At 39.5% G+C, this 11,384-nt stretch overlaps 3 protein-coding genes across 3 annotated transcripts; 1 reads left to right on the top strand and 2 right to left on the bottom strand.

The window, feature by feature from the left end:
- Positions 1-144: 144 nt before the first annotated feature.
- Positions 145-2,020, bottom strand: LOC140762842 (uncharacterized). Its single transcript, XM_073100808.1, has 3 exons — positions 1,778-2,020; positions 1,624-1,647; positions 145-826 (listed from the first exon to the last, which is right to left on the bottom strand). The coding sequence occupies exons 1-3, from the start codon at positions 1,974-1,976 to the stop codon at positions 510-512; spliced, it is 540 nt and encodes a 179-aa protein (XP_072956909.1). The 5' UTR covers positions 1,977-2,020; the 3' UTR covers positions 145-509.
- A 6,232-nt stretch (positions 2,021-8,252) lies between these two features.
- On the top strand, positions 8,253-9,977 carry LOC140763034 (LOB domain-containing protein 4). The gene is made up of 2 exons (XM_073101065.1): positions 8,253-8,667; positions 9,224-9,977. The coding sequence occupies exons 1-2, from the start codon at positions 8,491-8,493 to the stop codon at positions 9,593-9,595; spliced, it is 549 nt and encodes a 182-aa protein (XP_072957166.1). The 5' UTR covers positions 8,253-8,490; the 3' UTR covers positions 9,596-9,977.
- On the bottom strand, positions 9,970-11,359 carry LOC140763033 (photosystem I reaction center subunit III, chloroplastic). Its single transcript, XM_073101063.1, has 2 exons — positions 10,545-11,359; positions 9,970-10,115 (listed from the first exon to the last, which is right to left on the bottom strand). The coding sequence occupies exon 1, from the start codon at positions 11,253-11,255 to the stop codon at positions 10,563-10,565; it is 693 nt and encodes a 230-aa protein (XP_072957164.1). The 5' UTR covers positions 11,256-11,359; the 3' UTR covers positions 9,970-10,115; positions 10,545-10,562.
- Positions 11,360-11,384: the final 25 nt, after the last annotated feature.

The following is an 11,384-nucleotide window of genomic DNA, read 5'->3' on the forward strand; positions in this document are numbered from 1 at the left end:
GTTTTGGGGCATGTTAATTCTGTAGGTCAATAAAATTCACTAGCCTCTTTTAACACCCATATGCTTGTCACAAAACCAGAATGATATACAATAAACATCAAACTGCTTACCATAATGCCAGACATGAAAGTTTAGCACCTGAACTTATTAGTGTCCATCTAAGACAATTGATCATAAATCAATTCATTCTTTCAGTTCGATGGTTACCCACTTAAATACATTACAAACCAAGAGATAAAATTCGTAAGCTACAAATTCAGAGGGAAACAAATTATGGACAAGCAAGCTTGAATTCCGAACCTAGGACCCTGCTACTTTTACATAGGATAATACCATTGCAGAAAATGTAGAACCAGCTTTGCCACTGATAACTAACTAGCTCTTTCTCCATTCCCATCCTCTTTGAGGAATGATTGTATGGGAACTCAACATGATTTCACGGTAAAACAAGGCCGCTTTTCATTCAATGAATCAAGAATGCCTTGCAGCGGATCGTTGAAAAACAGCATTCATTGAGATTTAACGGTTGATATCTTCCATCCTCGTTGCCGAGCCCTTAGTTCCCACAGTGCGGTCAATTTTTTTTGTGCTACCAATGCGGCTTCAGCTCTTTCCCTTGCTTCTTCGCAGGTATCCATGCCTGAATTGCACTTGTCAGCTTCCTTTTGATACTGTGATGCTAATTTTTTTGCCTCGAGCAATGTCACATCAGCATGTTGCTGAGCTTCCATTGCCTCTTCTTCTTTCAGCTTTAGTTCTTCAGCTAGAAGGTCTGTAAAAGTCTTATCCATTTCTTCACTAACTTCAGGATCACGTTTCACGCAATCTGTAGCCAAGAAAATGAGCTCCAGCACTCTCAAGTAAGTAAAGCGACAAAATAGCAAATGCTTGCAAGACAAAATTAAGTTCATTAGAGGGACCAATATGGAGGTACTAATCACATAAGGATCCTACTGCAAGAAAACAAGTTTGAATTATTTGGGTCTATTTCAGCCTCATATTGTTAACTAGACTTGAACCCTTAGGTATAAGACTGCCAAATAGGCAGTATCCCAACTTTTGTAAAAGTAGCTTTAAAATTATTTGACCAGATTTTCAGGCATTAAAATTTTGTTAGACATACACTAGTGGTTATGATGGATAATTGCCAGAATTAGTCAAGGCATGGTATTTTCCAGAGAATAGCGTCGGTGGCTTGTCACAACTACAACACTTCTATGGTTGGCGATCTATTACCAAGCGATAGTTTCCAAGATCTACAAACAGTTGTGCAAACAAAATTTCCTAATAGCGAACAACTTGTCAAGTAAAGTTTAAGCTCAGGATTTCCAAACACATGAGAGTAATTATTAGGCAGTCATTAAACAGTACAACCAAATGCCTTTATTATCATCATAAAAGGATACCCTTCTATCAAATTAAGACATTCTTTGACAGTCAAAACCGAACACAACAAATGGGGGAAAACAATTTCTTAGTGAAAGACAAAGAAATTGGCCGTTCTTTTCATGAACACCTTAACAGCAAACATTAGTCCAACGAATCTGAAGCCAAACTACTCCAAACGACCCTTAAAATATATAAACAAGTAGGGAAAAAATGATAGCAATTAAAGCCACTGACCTGTAAGTGAGACATTCCTCAACTCTGCAAACACAGACAAGAGGAGATCTAGAGTCAATTCAACTCCCTAAAAGAGAATATCAAAGATCCATCTTTTTTACCAAATCGGATCTCGGGGCAAAGAGAGATCCGAACTCAGATCTTAAAACCATACCTTCGGGGAGGGCGAGAATTGCCTGCGATGTGCAATCGCAGGAGCAAGGAGGGCAAGAGGAGGAGCGGCCGAGGGCTTCGGCGACGTGCCAGTAGAGTGGGGGCCCAACTATGTACCCCGCAATGCCCAGGCCCATCGCCACCAGTATAGCTCTCACCAAGCTAGGGTTTAAAAACCCAAGCGACGAAGAACTCGCCATTAATGTCGGCTTCGGAGCTCTTCTTTCTCTCTCTCTCTCTCTCTCTCTCTCTCTCTCTCTCTCTCTCTCTGGTTTGTTTCTTTTGGTATAATAGTGTATGTACGGCGATCTAGACGAGGTACATTTGCATATAACACCCTAAGCTTGATAAAATTAGTGGTTCGAACCGGGTATTCTCATTAATTGCAAAAAGAGTCCAATAGTTTTTCTTCCTTCGTAATAGTAAATTGCACTGAAAATCCACTCCATTAATGGATTTTATACGAATATCAAATAAAAGAAAATAAAACACTTTTACTTATACCGTTAACTTAGCCAATTTAGTGGTAAAAAATAGAGTTCTTGTCACTATTATCAAGTAGTTGGAAAGGCTTGTCATGATATAGAAGAAGAGATTTGGCATGTTGGATAGGTATTCTTATTGATCTTTGCAAAAGATATATATATAAATATATATTTTTTCTTTTAATGATTGAAAAGACTTCCCACTTGACTCTGACTCTGATGTCTAATTTGGGACTCTGGCCCATGACAAACGTACATAGCCTAAGCTGATCCTGTCGGTCAACTTGTATGGTTATGTTTAGCTCATTATTTATTATATTATTTAAAAGTTTGATCAAATGATTATTATATAGATCCGAGACTATTAATCACAGGGTAGTTAATATATAGATTGAATTATAAACAATATAATTATATATATTATTAGTTTTTAACTAACGTTTACGTTTCGTTATCTAATACGTTGTCTTGGGCTAGTTTTATAGACCCCTAATATTCTAATGGGATCTATCATCTATCTTAAATAAACTACTATAGTTTGATCACGTTCGTCACCGATCTTAATGCAATATTACTTCTTAAATTTATCAAATATCAGTATTAATATTCTCAAGATATGCCCATGTCTCGTATGTGGTATAGAGATGATATTTTATGTTAGATTTATTATTTTATATGTAGACTGTAGCCTTTTTTGTAATGTTTATGTTAATGTCGTATCGTATCATATCCGCTGTATATTACAATACGAATGTATATATTGTAATATATATATGTAGAAGAATATTAATTAGCTCTGAATATATATATATATACAAATGAACAGATAAAATGGATTCTTATTCCTGAATTATTAGGATAAATCTATTTAAAAACTAGAATTTTCCAAGCTAATTAACAAAAGCTTAAGTTTAAGCATGGAAGAATGCTTGGGCCTCTCCAAGGGAGGCCTTAATTTAAATTTGGCCCTATATATCCTGTAGATCTTTGGATAAAAAATTAGCTCAATCTCAAGACATTTTGCTCAAAATCTAAAGATATATATTTAGAGAACAGAGATTTTTATTTTATTTTATCGTTTATATTCTAACAGTAGTTAACAATTTTATGAGCTAGCTATCATTTTGTGTAGATCTTTGAGACTGGATGAGGTCGGCTCAGGAATTGGCAAGCATGGGCCTCCACAGGAGATGCCATAATTGAATCATCCACCATTACTAGACTTGAAAAAAGGGGCTTCAAAGCTAGCTTTATGAATGGGATGGATGAGGATAAGGAGAAATTAAAACAACACTTGTTACTGCATAATATGGGGAGCAAATCGAAAGTGTCTTTGATTATATGGCAGCATGCTTGCCTCCTCTTTAGAGAAAAAGGGGCTTTAAATCCTTAACGTAAATCTCTAACAAATACTTTCCACTCACCACAATTAATACTTAGCTTGGAGACTGAAGAGCATTACATTTACATTACATATATCATCATCTCATACCCATGTCTATCCCATCAACTCCGCATGCCTAGTTTTGCACGACAAGCCCCCTATTGCATGCGTATGAGGTTGCGTGCCATGCCATGCCTCCTTTTCCTTGTAGCCATGTCTCTTTGCCCTGGCAAAAGGATGATTTTCATTCCATATTCATGCCATGGGCTTCTTCTTTATTTTTCTTCCTGCTGCTCGTGTGTGTGTGTGTATGTGTGTGTGTGTGTGTGTGTGTGTGTGTGTGTGTGAGTGGGTAGTAGTATTAAGTACATGGGCAAGAATGGAAGAAAGAGGGGCCTACTACTCTTTCCGAAAGAGAATTGGATCTCCATTGTTAAGCCTCATGCACTAATAGATAAATAATAAATTAGAAAAGGGTACGTCCTTTGTGATGGTTGATGGGCTGATGGCCCTCCAAACCAAATATTTTCTTTTTCTTTCTTTCTTTCTTTTCTTTTTTTTTAACTTTACAAAAGAAGATTCTTGGACACAACTCAAGGAACTCATGAGCACTATGGGGTGGTTAAATCATCAACAGTGGAATGGATCCACTAGTCCTTCTTGTTTGCGACAACTTTGACTATGCTTCACCTGTCCATAGTCATTGCTTTCCTATGTCTATCTAATCCATCATTTATTAAGACATCAACAATGAACCCAGAGAGAGAGAGAGAGAGAGAGAGAGAGAGAGAGAGAGAGAAAAGACAACCATATCTTGTTGCTAGGAAAAAGGTGACAAGCTTTGGCACATGAAGAGGGGTGTGATCGAAAGTAGAAGACCAACTCTCCTTGGGTGAAAGTTGGTAAAGCATCAAACAACGGCAACCATTTGGAAGTTTTCTGAGAATAGTTAACTCATGGCATGGCTTCCATCGTGGTAATTAGTTAGTTAGTTAACTCCACTCGCCTTTCAACTCTAGTTAACTAGAGACAAGCTTTTAAGCATCTTTTAGTTTTCTTAATTCTAATTAAGAACACTCAGCTACCTAGACCCTCTGTAAAGCCTCCTATACATGTTGCCCTAACCCTAGCTAGATCAGGTATTAAGTTAATTGGGTTACAACATAAAGAATCTCAAGCTCCTGAGGAAGGAAGTTCCAGGTTGACTTTGCTCTCTCTAGTAAGACCAAAAGGAGAGAAGATCGAAATAGGAGCTTTGCATAATATTTATATATTGGTAATCTTCCTCGAAAGTTGGGGGTCAAATATTTCGTTCTTTAATATTCCATTGTATATATTCAGCGGTAAACATGATTACAAATTTAATGTTATTCACCAAAACTTGATACCATGAATATATGAATGACCCATATATTTCCATATAACGCATTGCCATAGTTTTTTCGAATAAATTGACCTCCCAATTAAACCACTTAGGTTAGGTATGATAAAGAGCCTCTGAACACTCTTTCTGCAGAGTGTCTTTCATATTTCCCACAGGATAATATTGAAACAGTGCTCCATTTCGATGTGAGAAAGGCTCAATCTCAGTGCAGTGATCTAATCTTCATGGTGTTTGGATCTTCCTTCAAACCTAAAACCAAACTAACTAATAAACCAAGAGCCATGCTTGGAATGGGGATCGTCAATTAAATATTTTTTTAAGGACGACATAAAATAGGATATAAGTATGATGTATCACCAATCTAAGAATTTAATATTTTATCAAGACTTATAATTGATAGATAAATAGATGATGTCTCACTAACTCAAGAGTTTGTCATCTCCCCAGGACTCACATTTAGAATCTCTTTAAGCCAAGATATTTCACTTCAAAGCTCCCACAACATGTGAAAAGATAACTTTATTGAATAGGAAAAGTATCCTATCTAAATACAATTAGTTGTTATATATTTATAGTTTCTCTCCATATTTACCAATCCAAAACAAACTCCTAATCTAAAACAACTCTAAAAGACAAGACCCAAATTCTAAGACAACACCAAAATATAAAACTCTAATTTTAAAACAACTCTAAACATAACTTTGACTTAAGATTCTGAAAAATAAACCTTATATAGACTCTAAAAGGTTAATTCAGATATAATCTATGTCCATGAATAGGTGATTTAGCCCGCCGAAGTAGTATGCTTATTAAGGACACACTTCTAATAGGTAGATCACTTGCATAAGAAAACCTTGATTCCCATCTAAATTGTTGCATTCTTTTAAGTAATTTTCCAAACGTTGTCTTATCCTGAGCTTAATAATACTCTACAACTCATCATAGTTCATCATTAGAGCTCCACACAATGAATTGGTTGAGAAGGCCCCGGATCTAGCATTGAGTCCATATGATCACATACTAGCTAGGGACATCAAAGGCCAATTCCTCCTTCTAAGATTGGCTTGCACAACTTATTCCTCCATCTCAACAGTAACTATCCTTTTCAGCTAATTTTTCTTTAGCTTGTAGCACAGTGAGGCCACAATTGCCTTTCCACATAATAAGTTGCAATAGGCCAACCTTCAAAAGACAGTAGCCATACTTTGTAACTTCTTTCTCAGGAGATGACCTGGTGAACACTGGGCCTCAGAATACAAGCATTAATTCCTCTAAAAGGATACAGGGAGAGAGAGAGAGAGAGGAGAGAGTGAACACACTTACTTACTTACTTACCTACCTTAGGCTTGGAGAAGGGTGGAAAAGGAGCCACATCTCTTTTTATATTCTTCTATCACAGTCGAATACATGAGGAATCAACTGATTCAACTAAAACCAACCCAAGATTTGATTGGATGTAGTAAATCCACACACATCATGGCAGTTAGTTTAGATGTTACAAAGACTTTCCAACAATATATAGGAGAAACGTTAATTGGCATCAATCTAGTGGCGGCCCTTTTCCCCAAATGGTCGGTGGGCATGCACGTGATGTGGATATGAATTCTAATCCGACGGCTGTGGTGGCTCCCTATGATCCTCACCCAGATTCTTTGCCTCCTCCCTCGTTTGTTATGCGACAACGACGGCCGCAATCAATACACCCTACACCAACCCCTCTTCAAATTAAAATTAAAAAAAAAACCCCCTTTTGCTTGCTTGCCTTTGCAATATTGTCATCCCGGTCGTACATGCAAACAAAAAGAATTCGAATTTGGCAGTATCGGACTACTGTACTATTTTGAGATTAGGTAACTCAATCAAGATGGGAGCATTTATATAGGACACAGTATGCTTGCTTCGTAGACTAATACTTCCTGCGGATGATTTAGGGCAAACGACAGAGGAAACAGAGTAACGATCGATCACTGTACGTACTCATGTTTATTATTATTTATTTCTTTATTGTGAGTGGATGGGATTGTAGTAATGGTAAATGGGAGAAGGTGTTTGTGTGATTGATTGCATGTGAGGAGCACGATCATATATATATATATATATAATATAAAACCTAATCGCTGCTGGCTCAGATTTCGTAAAGTTTTAATGTTTGGGTGTACGATTGGAACAGTGGTTTAACTGTTTAAAGGAGGTGTCTTAACTGACCTCCTCCCATCCCCCTACCTGAAACCCTACTACTCCTCACTCCTCACTCCTCATCAACCCTCACGCATCATAACAACGTGCCTCCCGAGATCTTTTTACCTCCTCCTTCTTCTTCTTCTTCTTTTTTTTACGTGCTTTTTTTTTATTCTTTATTCTTTTAGATAATATGTTGGAGTAGTGAGTTAGAACTTTCGGCAGGGTGGTATTTTTTTAATTTTAATTAAGGTGGAGTTAGTATGCTAATTAGTTTAGATAAGCTTGATAAGTGAGACTTGTTAACATTAGTCTAACCCATCATCATTATCGGGCCTTCTGTCTTATCTATTCAACTCTTTATGAGACATTGCGAATCTGAACGTTCATCTCTCACGGTTTTTTAAACCGAATGTTAAAATTTCTTAAACCTTCATCCTAATAGAATAACTGCGTTCTTTAAAATTGTCACTAAATTAAACCATTTTTATAGTTTCAGAGTTGCCATTGTAGTTAATTTCTAACAAATTATATCAAACAATTGTAGTATAGTATTGAGTACAATATTAGACAAGTTATGTAAGGAGTAAATAGTTAGTATTTTTTTTTTAAGATCTGAGCTATATATAATTATAACTAAGTTAAATCTAACTACCAGAGTGATATTTTAAAAATGGTATTAATTATTGGGGGTAGTAATTCTTTATATATATTATTATATATATGAAAAAGAAAGGAAGATACGTGGATGACAAGGCAACATGAAGGGAGATACCTTCCCAAGTCCAATCTCATTCCCCTTCCCCTACCCAGTTCTTCCCCTTCCCCCTGCCATATCCAACGTATGTACTCTCACATACACATAGGAGGAGTAGAGGTAGTATTGCTACAGAGAGAGAATTAGATTTTACACAAAAGGGCTTCTTCCACACCATCTTGTCACCAAAGATGTTCCTGTCTAGCCAAATCCACACCTCATGGGGCCCGCCCTCCTTCCCTCCCTCCCTCCTCCTCCTCCTCTTGGACCATCCCCACACTCTTCAAATACCCACTACCCTCCTCCTCACCTCTTCCCTCCCTCTCCTCAACTACCTTTCTCTCCTTTTTTAACCTTCTAGTCCTCTCACTCAATCTCTCTCCTTTCTCTTTAATAATTTTTCTCTTCTCTTCTTTTCTTTTCTTTTATTTTTTAGCTCTCTAACCTTTCTCATTGATCTTCCCCTTCACTACCTAACTTCGCCCAATTTTGGCGGAATTGGGTTAAAAGCTTTTGGTTGAGAGAGATGAGGGAGGTGGGGAGGAAGCAAGGGACTGTGTCACCCTGTGCAGCTTGCAAGCTTTTGAGGAGGAGGTGCGCCCAAGATTGCATCTTTGCACCCTATTTCCCGGCAGATGAGCCACAGAGGTTTGCCAATGTGCACAAGGTCTTTGGAGCAAGCAATGTTAGCAAACTCTTGCAGGTCTCTCTCTCTCTCTTTCTCTCTCTCTCTCTCTTGCCAATTAACTTAATAGGCAATTCCAAGGTCTTGGTGAGGAGGGAATTAGAGCAGTGAGGTAGTAGTGAATAAAGTTGCTTATGGGTTTATGATTGGTAGCAAATAGGTGAAATGACTTGTTAAGTCAATTCAAAATGTCATCTGTCTACCCATAGGGACTTATAATAAACATGAGAAGTGACAGATGATCAAGGTTTATTATGGCCCCTCACATGAGGTGAAGAAAAACTAAGCATTAATTATAATATACTTACTAGCATTATTTCCCTAGCTAATTTTTTGATCACATGATTGAATTACCACTGATGGTAGGTAACATGAGCTACCCTTCTTGTTTTTCACTATATCTAATTGTGTAAGCATTGAGTAAGAATGAAGACAAACTCAATGGGTGGACATCTAAATGATCGTCCATTCCCATTACAGTAAGAGCATAAAATTTTATTCTTCTTAAGGTGATATGACTGATATTTAATGTGACAGAAGTATTATTCTAACTAGATGAGATCAATGATTACAGGAGATACCGGTGCTGCACCGGGGCGATGCAGTGAGCAGTCTGGTGTACGAGGCGAACGCACGTGTGAGGGATCCCATATACGGCTGCGTGGGTGCCATCTCCTCTCTCCAGCAGCAAATCGAAGCCCTCCAGGCCCAATTAGCCCTGGCCCAGGCCGAGATGGTGCACTTGAGAATGGGCCGGGCCGCCTACTTGGCCCACCATCACCACCTAAGAAGGCCCACCCATCTCGTCGTCGGCTCCACCGGCAGCACCAGCACCGCCTCGTCGTCGCCGAAGATAGCCGACCACGACCACGCCAAGCCGGTCTTCGCGCTGGACGTGATGGTCGACCAGAGTGGCTTAGATGATCCGCCAATTTGGTCGTGTTAGGCTAGATGAGAGGCGAGGCTAGGCTAGTTTGACAGCATTGCCTTCTCTCACTCCTCTTCAAGTTTTGGGGAAGATTCTGATTAGGCTAATTTAGGTACAAATTATGGTATGTTTTAAAAGTGTTTTGGATTATACTCTATATTTTGCAAGGCTGTTGTTATGACATGAATGACGACATGTATACGCTATGTTTAATATTTTGGAGAAGGATATGTAGTGAGTGATTTAATTCATCTGCCAACTAAATGAAAAAGGTGAATGTAAACTACTCATTTCTCTTCTCTAATAAATTTGAAAAGTTATTTTGGCACACAGTTTGGATTTGCAAACTAGTGAAGAAAAAAACAACACACACACACTTGGGAGGCGGAAAATATAACAATTTGGCTCCACAAAATATACGAAATTACGAATACAAAGAAGTAGTAAGAGGTACAGACGTGAATCTTAAATACAACAGAGGTTTCTCGACGGTACTCCTTTCGCTCCTCCAGCCTAACCCCTCCCTATCATCAACCAACTGCAAAAAAGACCAAACCAAGTCATCACTCTCATTTATATTTCAAACCTATATTTACATGTTATTATTATTTTGGTTTAAATGGTGCCTCATAGATAGCGTTTCAGATTTTAAGCAAGGACTTAGGTCCACCACAATCTACAAAGGACACTGAGCATTTTCTTAAATTTGTTTTGCCCAAAACCATAAGAACAGAGCATATATAAACTATATGTTGTGCATTTATAACCTTCTAAAATTTCTTATTTGTGTACGAAACACGTTAGGCTTTGCACGAGAACATTTAATTAGCCAGCCGTTAATACTCTTATTCTGTTTACTATAGATTTTTTTTTTAAACTTATGAATGTTAAAAAGGTGATTTAAAGGTATTCATGCGCACAAAAAAAAAAAAAAAGGCGATTTTACTTTTTAGTTTGAAGTTTTTACCTGTGTGTCGAAGCGAGATCAGACAGCTACGTCAGCATCGTCAACAACGAGATCCCCGTTGATGAGCTCTCTGTAGGCGGCGACGGGCCAGATGAAGCCCCTCCCGAGGAGCCTCGTGGCAAGAGGCACGTCGATGATGATCTCCTTCTGCGTGGGCTTCTTCTCATCCCGGATCGCGATCAGGTAACTCCTCCCGACCCACCCGATCCACCCGGCGATGTACAGGAACAGCAGCCCGGGCGTGATGAACTCACCCCAGTGCCTCTGATCGCCGCTCACGATCAGGTGCGGCAAGCCGTCGGATCCGCAGAGGAGCCCGAACTTGCCGTAGTTCTCGAACCGCCGCTTTGTCTTCTCCATCGTGGCCTGGATGGCGAGCGCCGGGGCAGAGTCGGGGGCGTACTTCTTGAGGGAGGCACTGAGCTTCTTCAGGGATTGCTTCTCGCGCTTGGCGAAGGCCTTGGACTCTTTGCATGGGGTGAGGCCGGCGATGTCGGCGGCGGCGGGGGGCGGGGCGGCGGCGGAGGAGAGAAGGACGGAGGAGAGGGCGAGGGCGGCGGAGAAGGTCTTGAGGGAGGAGGAGAGGGAAGGGTCTTGGGAATCTGGGCTCTGGGAGCAGGAGATGGAGAGGCGGGGCTTGGAGAGGTGGGGGAGGCGGGGTTTGGGGGAGAGGGATTTGGAGAGGGTGGGGATGGAGCTGAGGCTGGCCATCGATGGATTTCCTTCTACTCCTACTCCTTTCTCTTCTGCCCTTTTGCCGTGAGTTGAGAAGAACTCCTGATTTGGTTTTGGTTTGGCAGTGTTTGTAGGAGGAGGGAGGGGGATAAGGTGGGAGGGGAG

The sequence above is a fragment of the Typha angustifolia genome, chromosome 7 (genome assembly GCF_048772165.1).
Source record: "Typha angustifolia cultivar Huaian chromosome 7, ASM4877216v1, whole genome shotgun sequence".
Taxonomy (NCBI): Eukaryota; Viridiplantae; Streptophyta; class Magnoliopsida; order Poales; family Typhaceae; genus Typha; species Typha angustifolia.

What these genes read in the sequence shown, in the direction of transcription:
- LOC140762842 (XM_073100808.1), bottom strand. Translation starts at nt 1,976, where the DNA reads ATGGCGAGTTCTTCGTCGCTTGGGTTTTTAAACCCTAGCTTGGTGAGA. An exon ending in AATTCTCGCCCTCCCCGAAG is followed by an intron (nt 1,648 to 1,777) that starts GTATGGTTTTAA and finishes CTGTGTTTGCAG; the next exon opens with AGTTGAGGAATGTCTCACTT. An exon ending in GAGGAATGTCTCACTTACAG is followed by an intron (nt 827 to 1,623) that starts GTCAGTGGCTTT and finishes TCTTGGCTACAG; the next exon opens with ATTGCGTGAAACGTGATCCT.
- LOC140763034 (XM_073101065.1), top strand. Translation starts at nt 8,491, where the DNA reads ATGAGGGAGGTGGGGAGGAAGCAAGGGACTGTGTCACCCTGTGCAGCT. An exon ending in ATGTTAGCAAACTCTTGCAG is followed by an intron (nt 8,668 to 9,223) that starts GTCTCTCTCTCT and finishes CAATGATTACAG; the next exon opens with GAGATACCGGTGCTGCACCG.
- LOC140763033 (XM_073101063.1), bottom strand. Translation starts at nt 11,255, where the DNA reads ATGGCCAGCCTCAGCTCCATCCCCACCCTCTCCAAATCCCTCTCCCCC.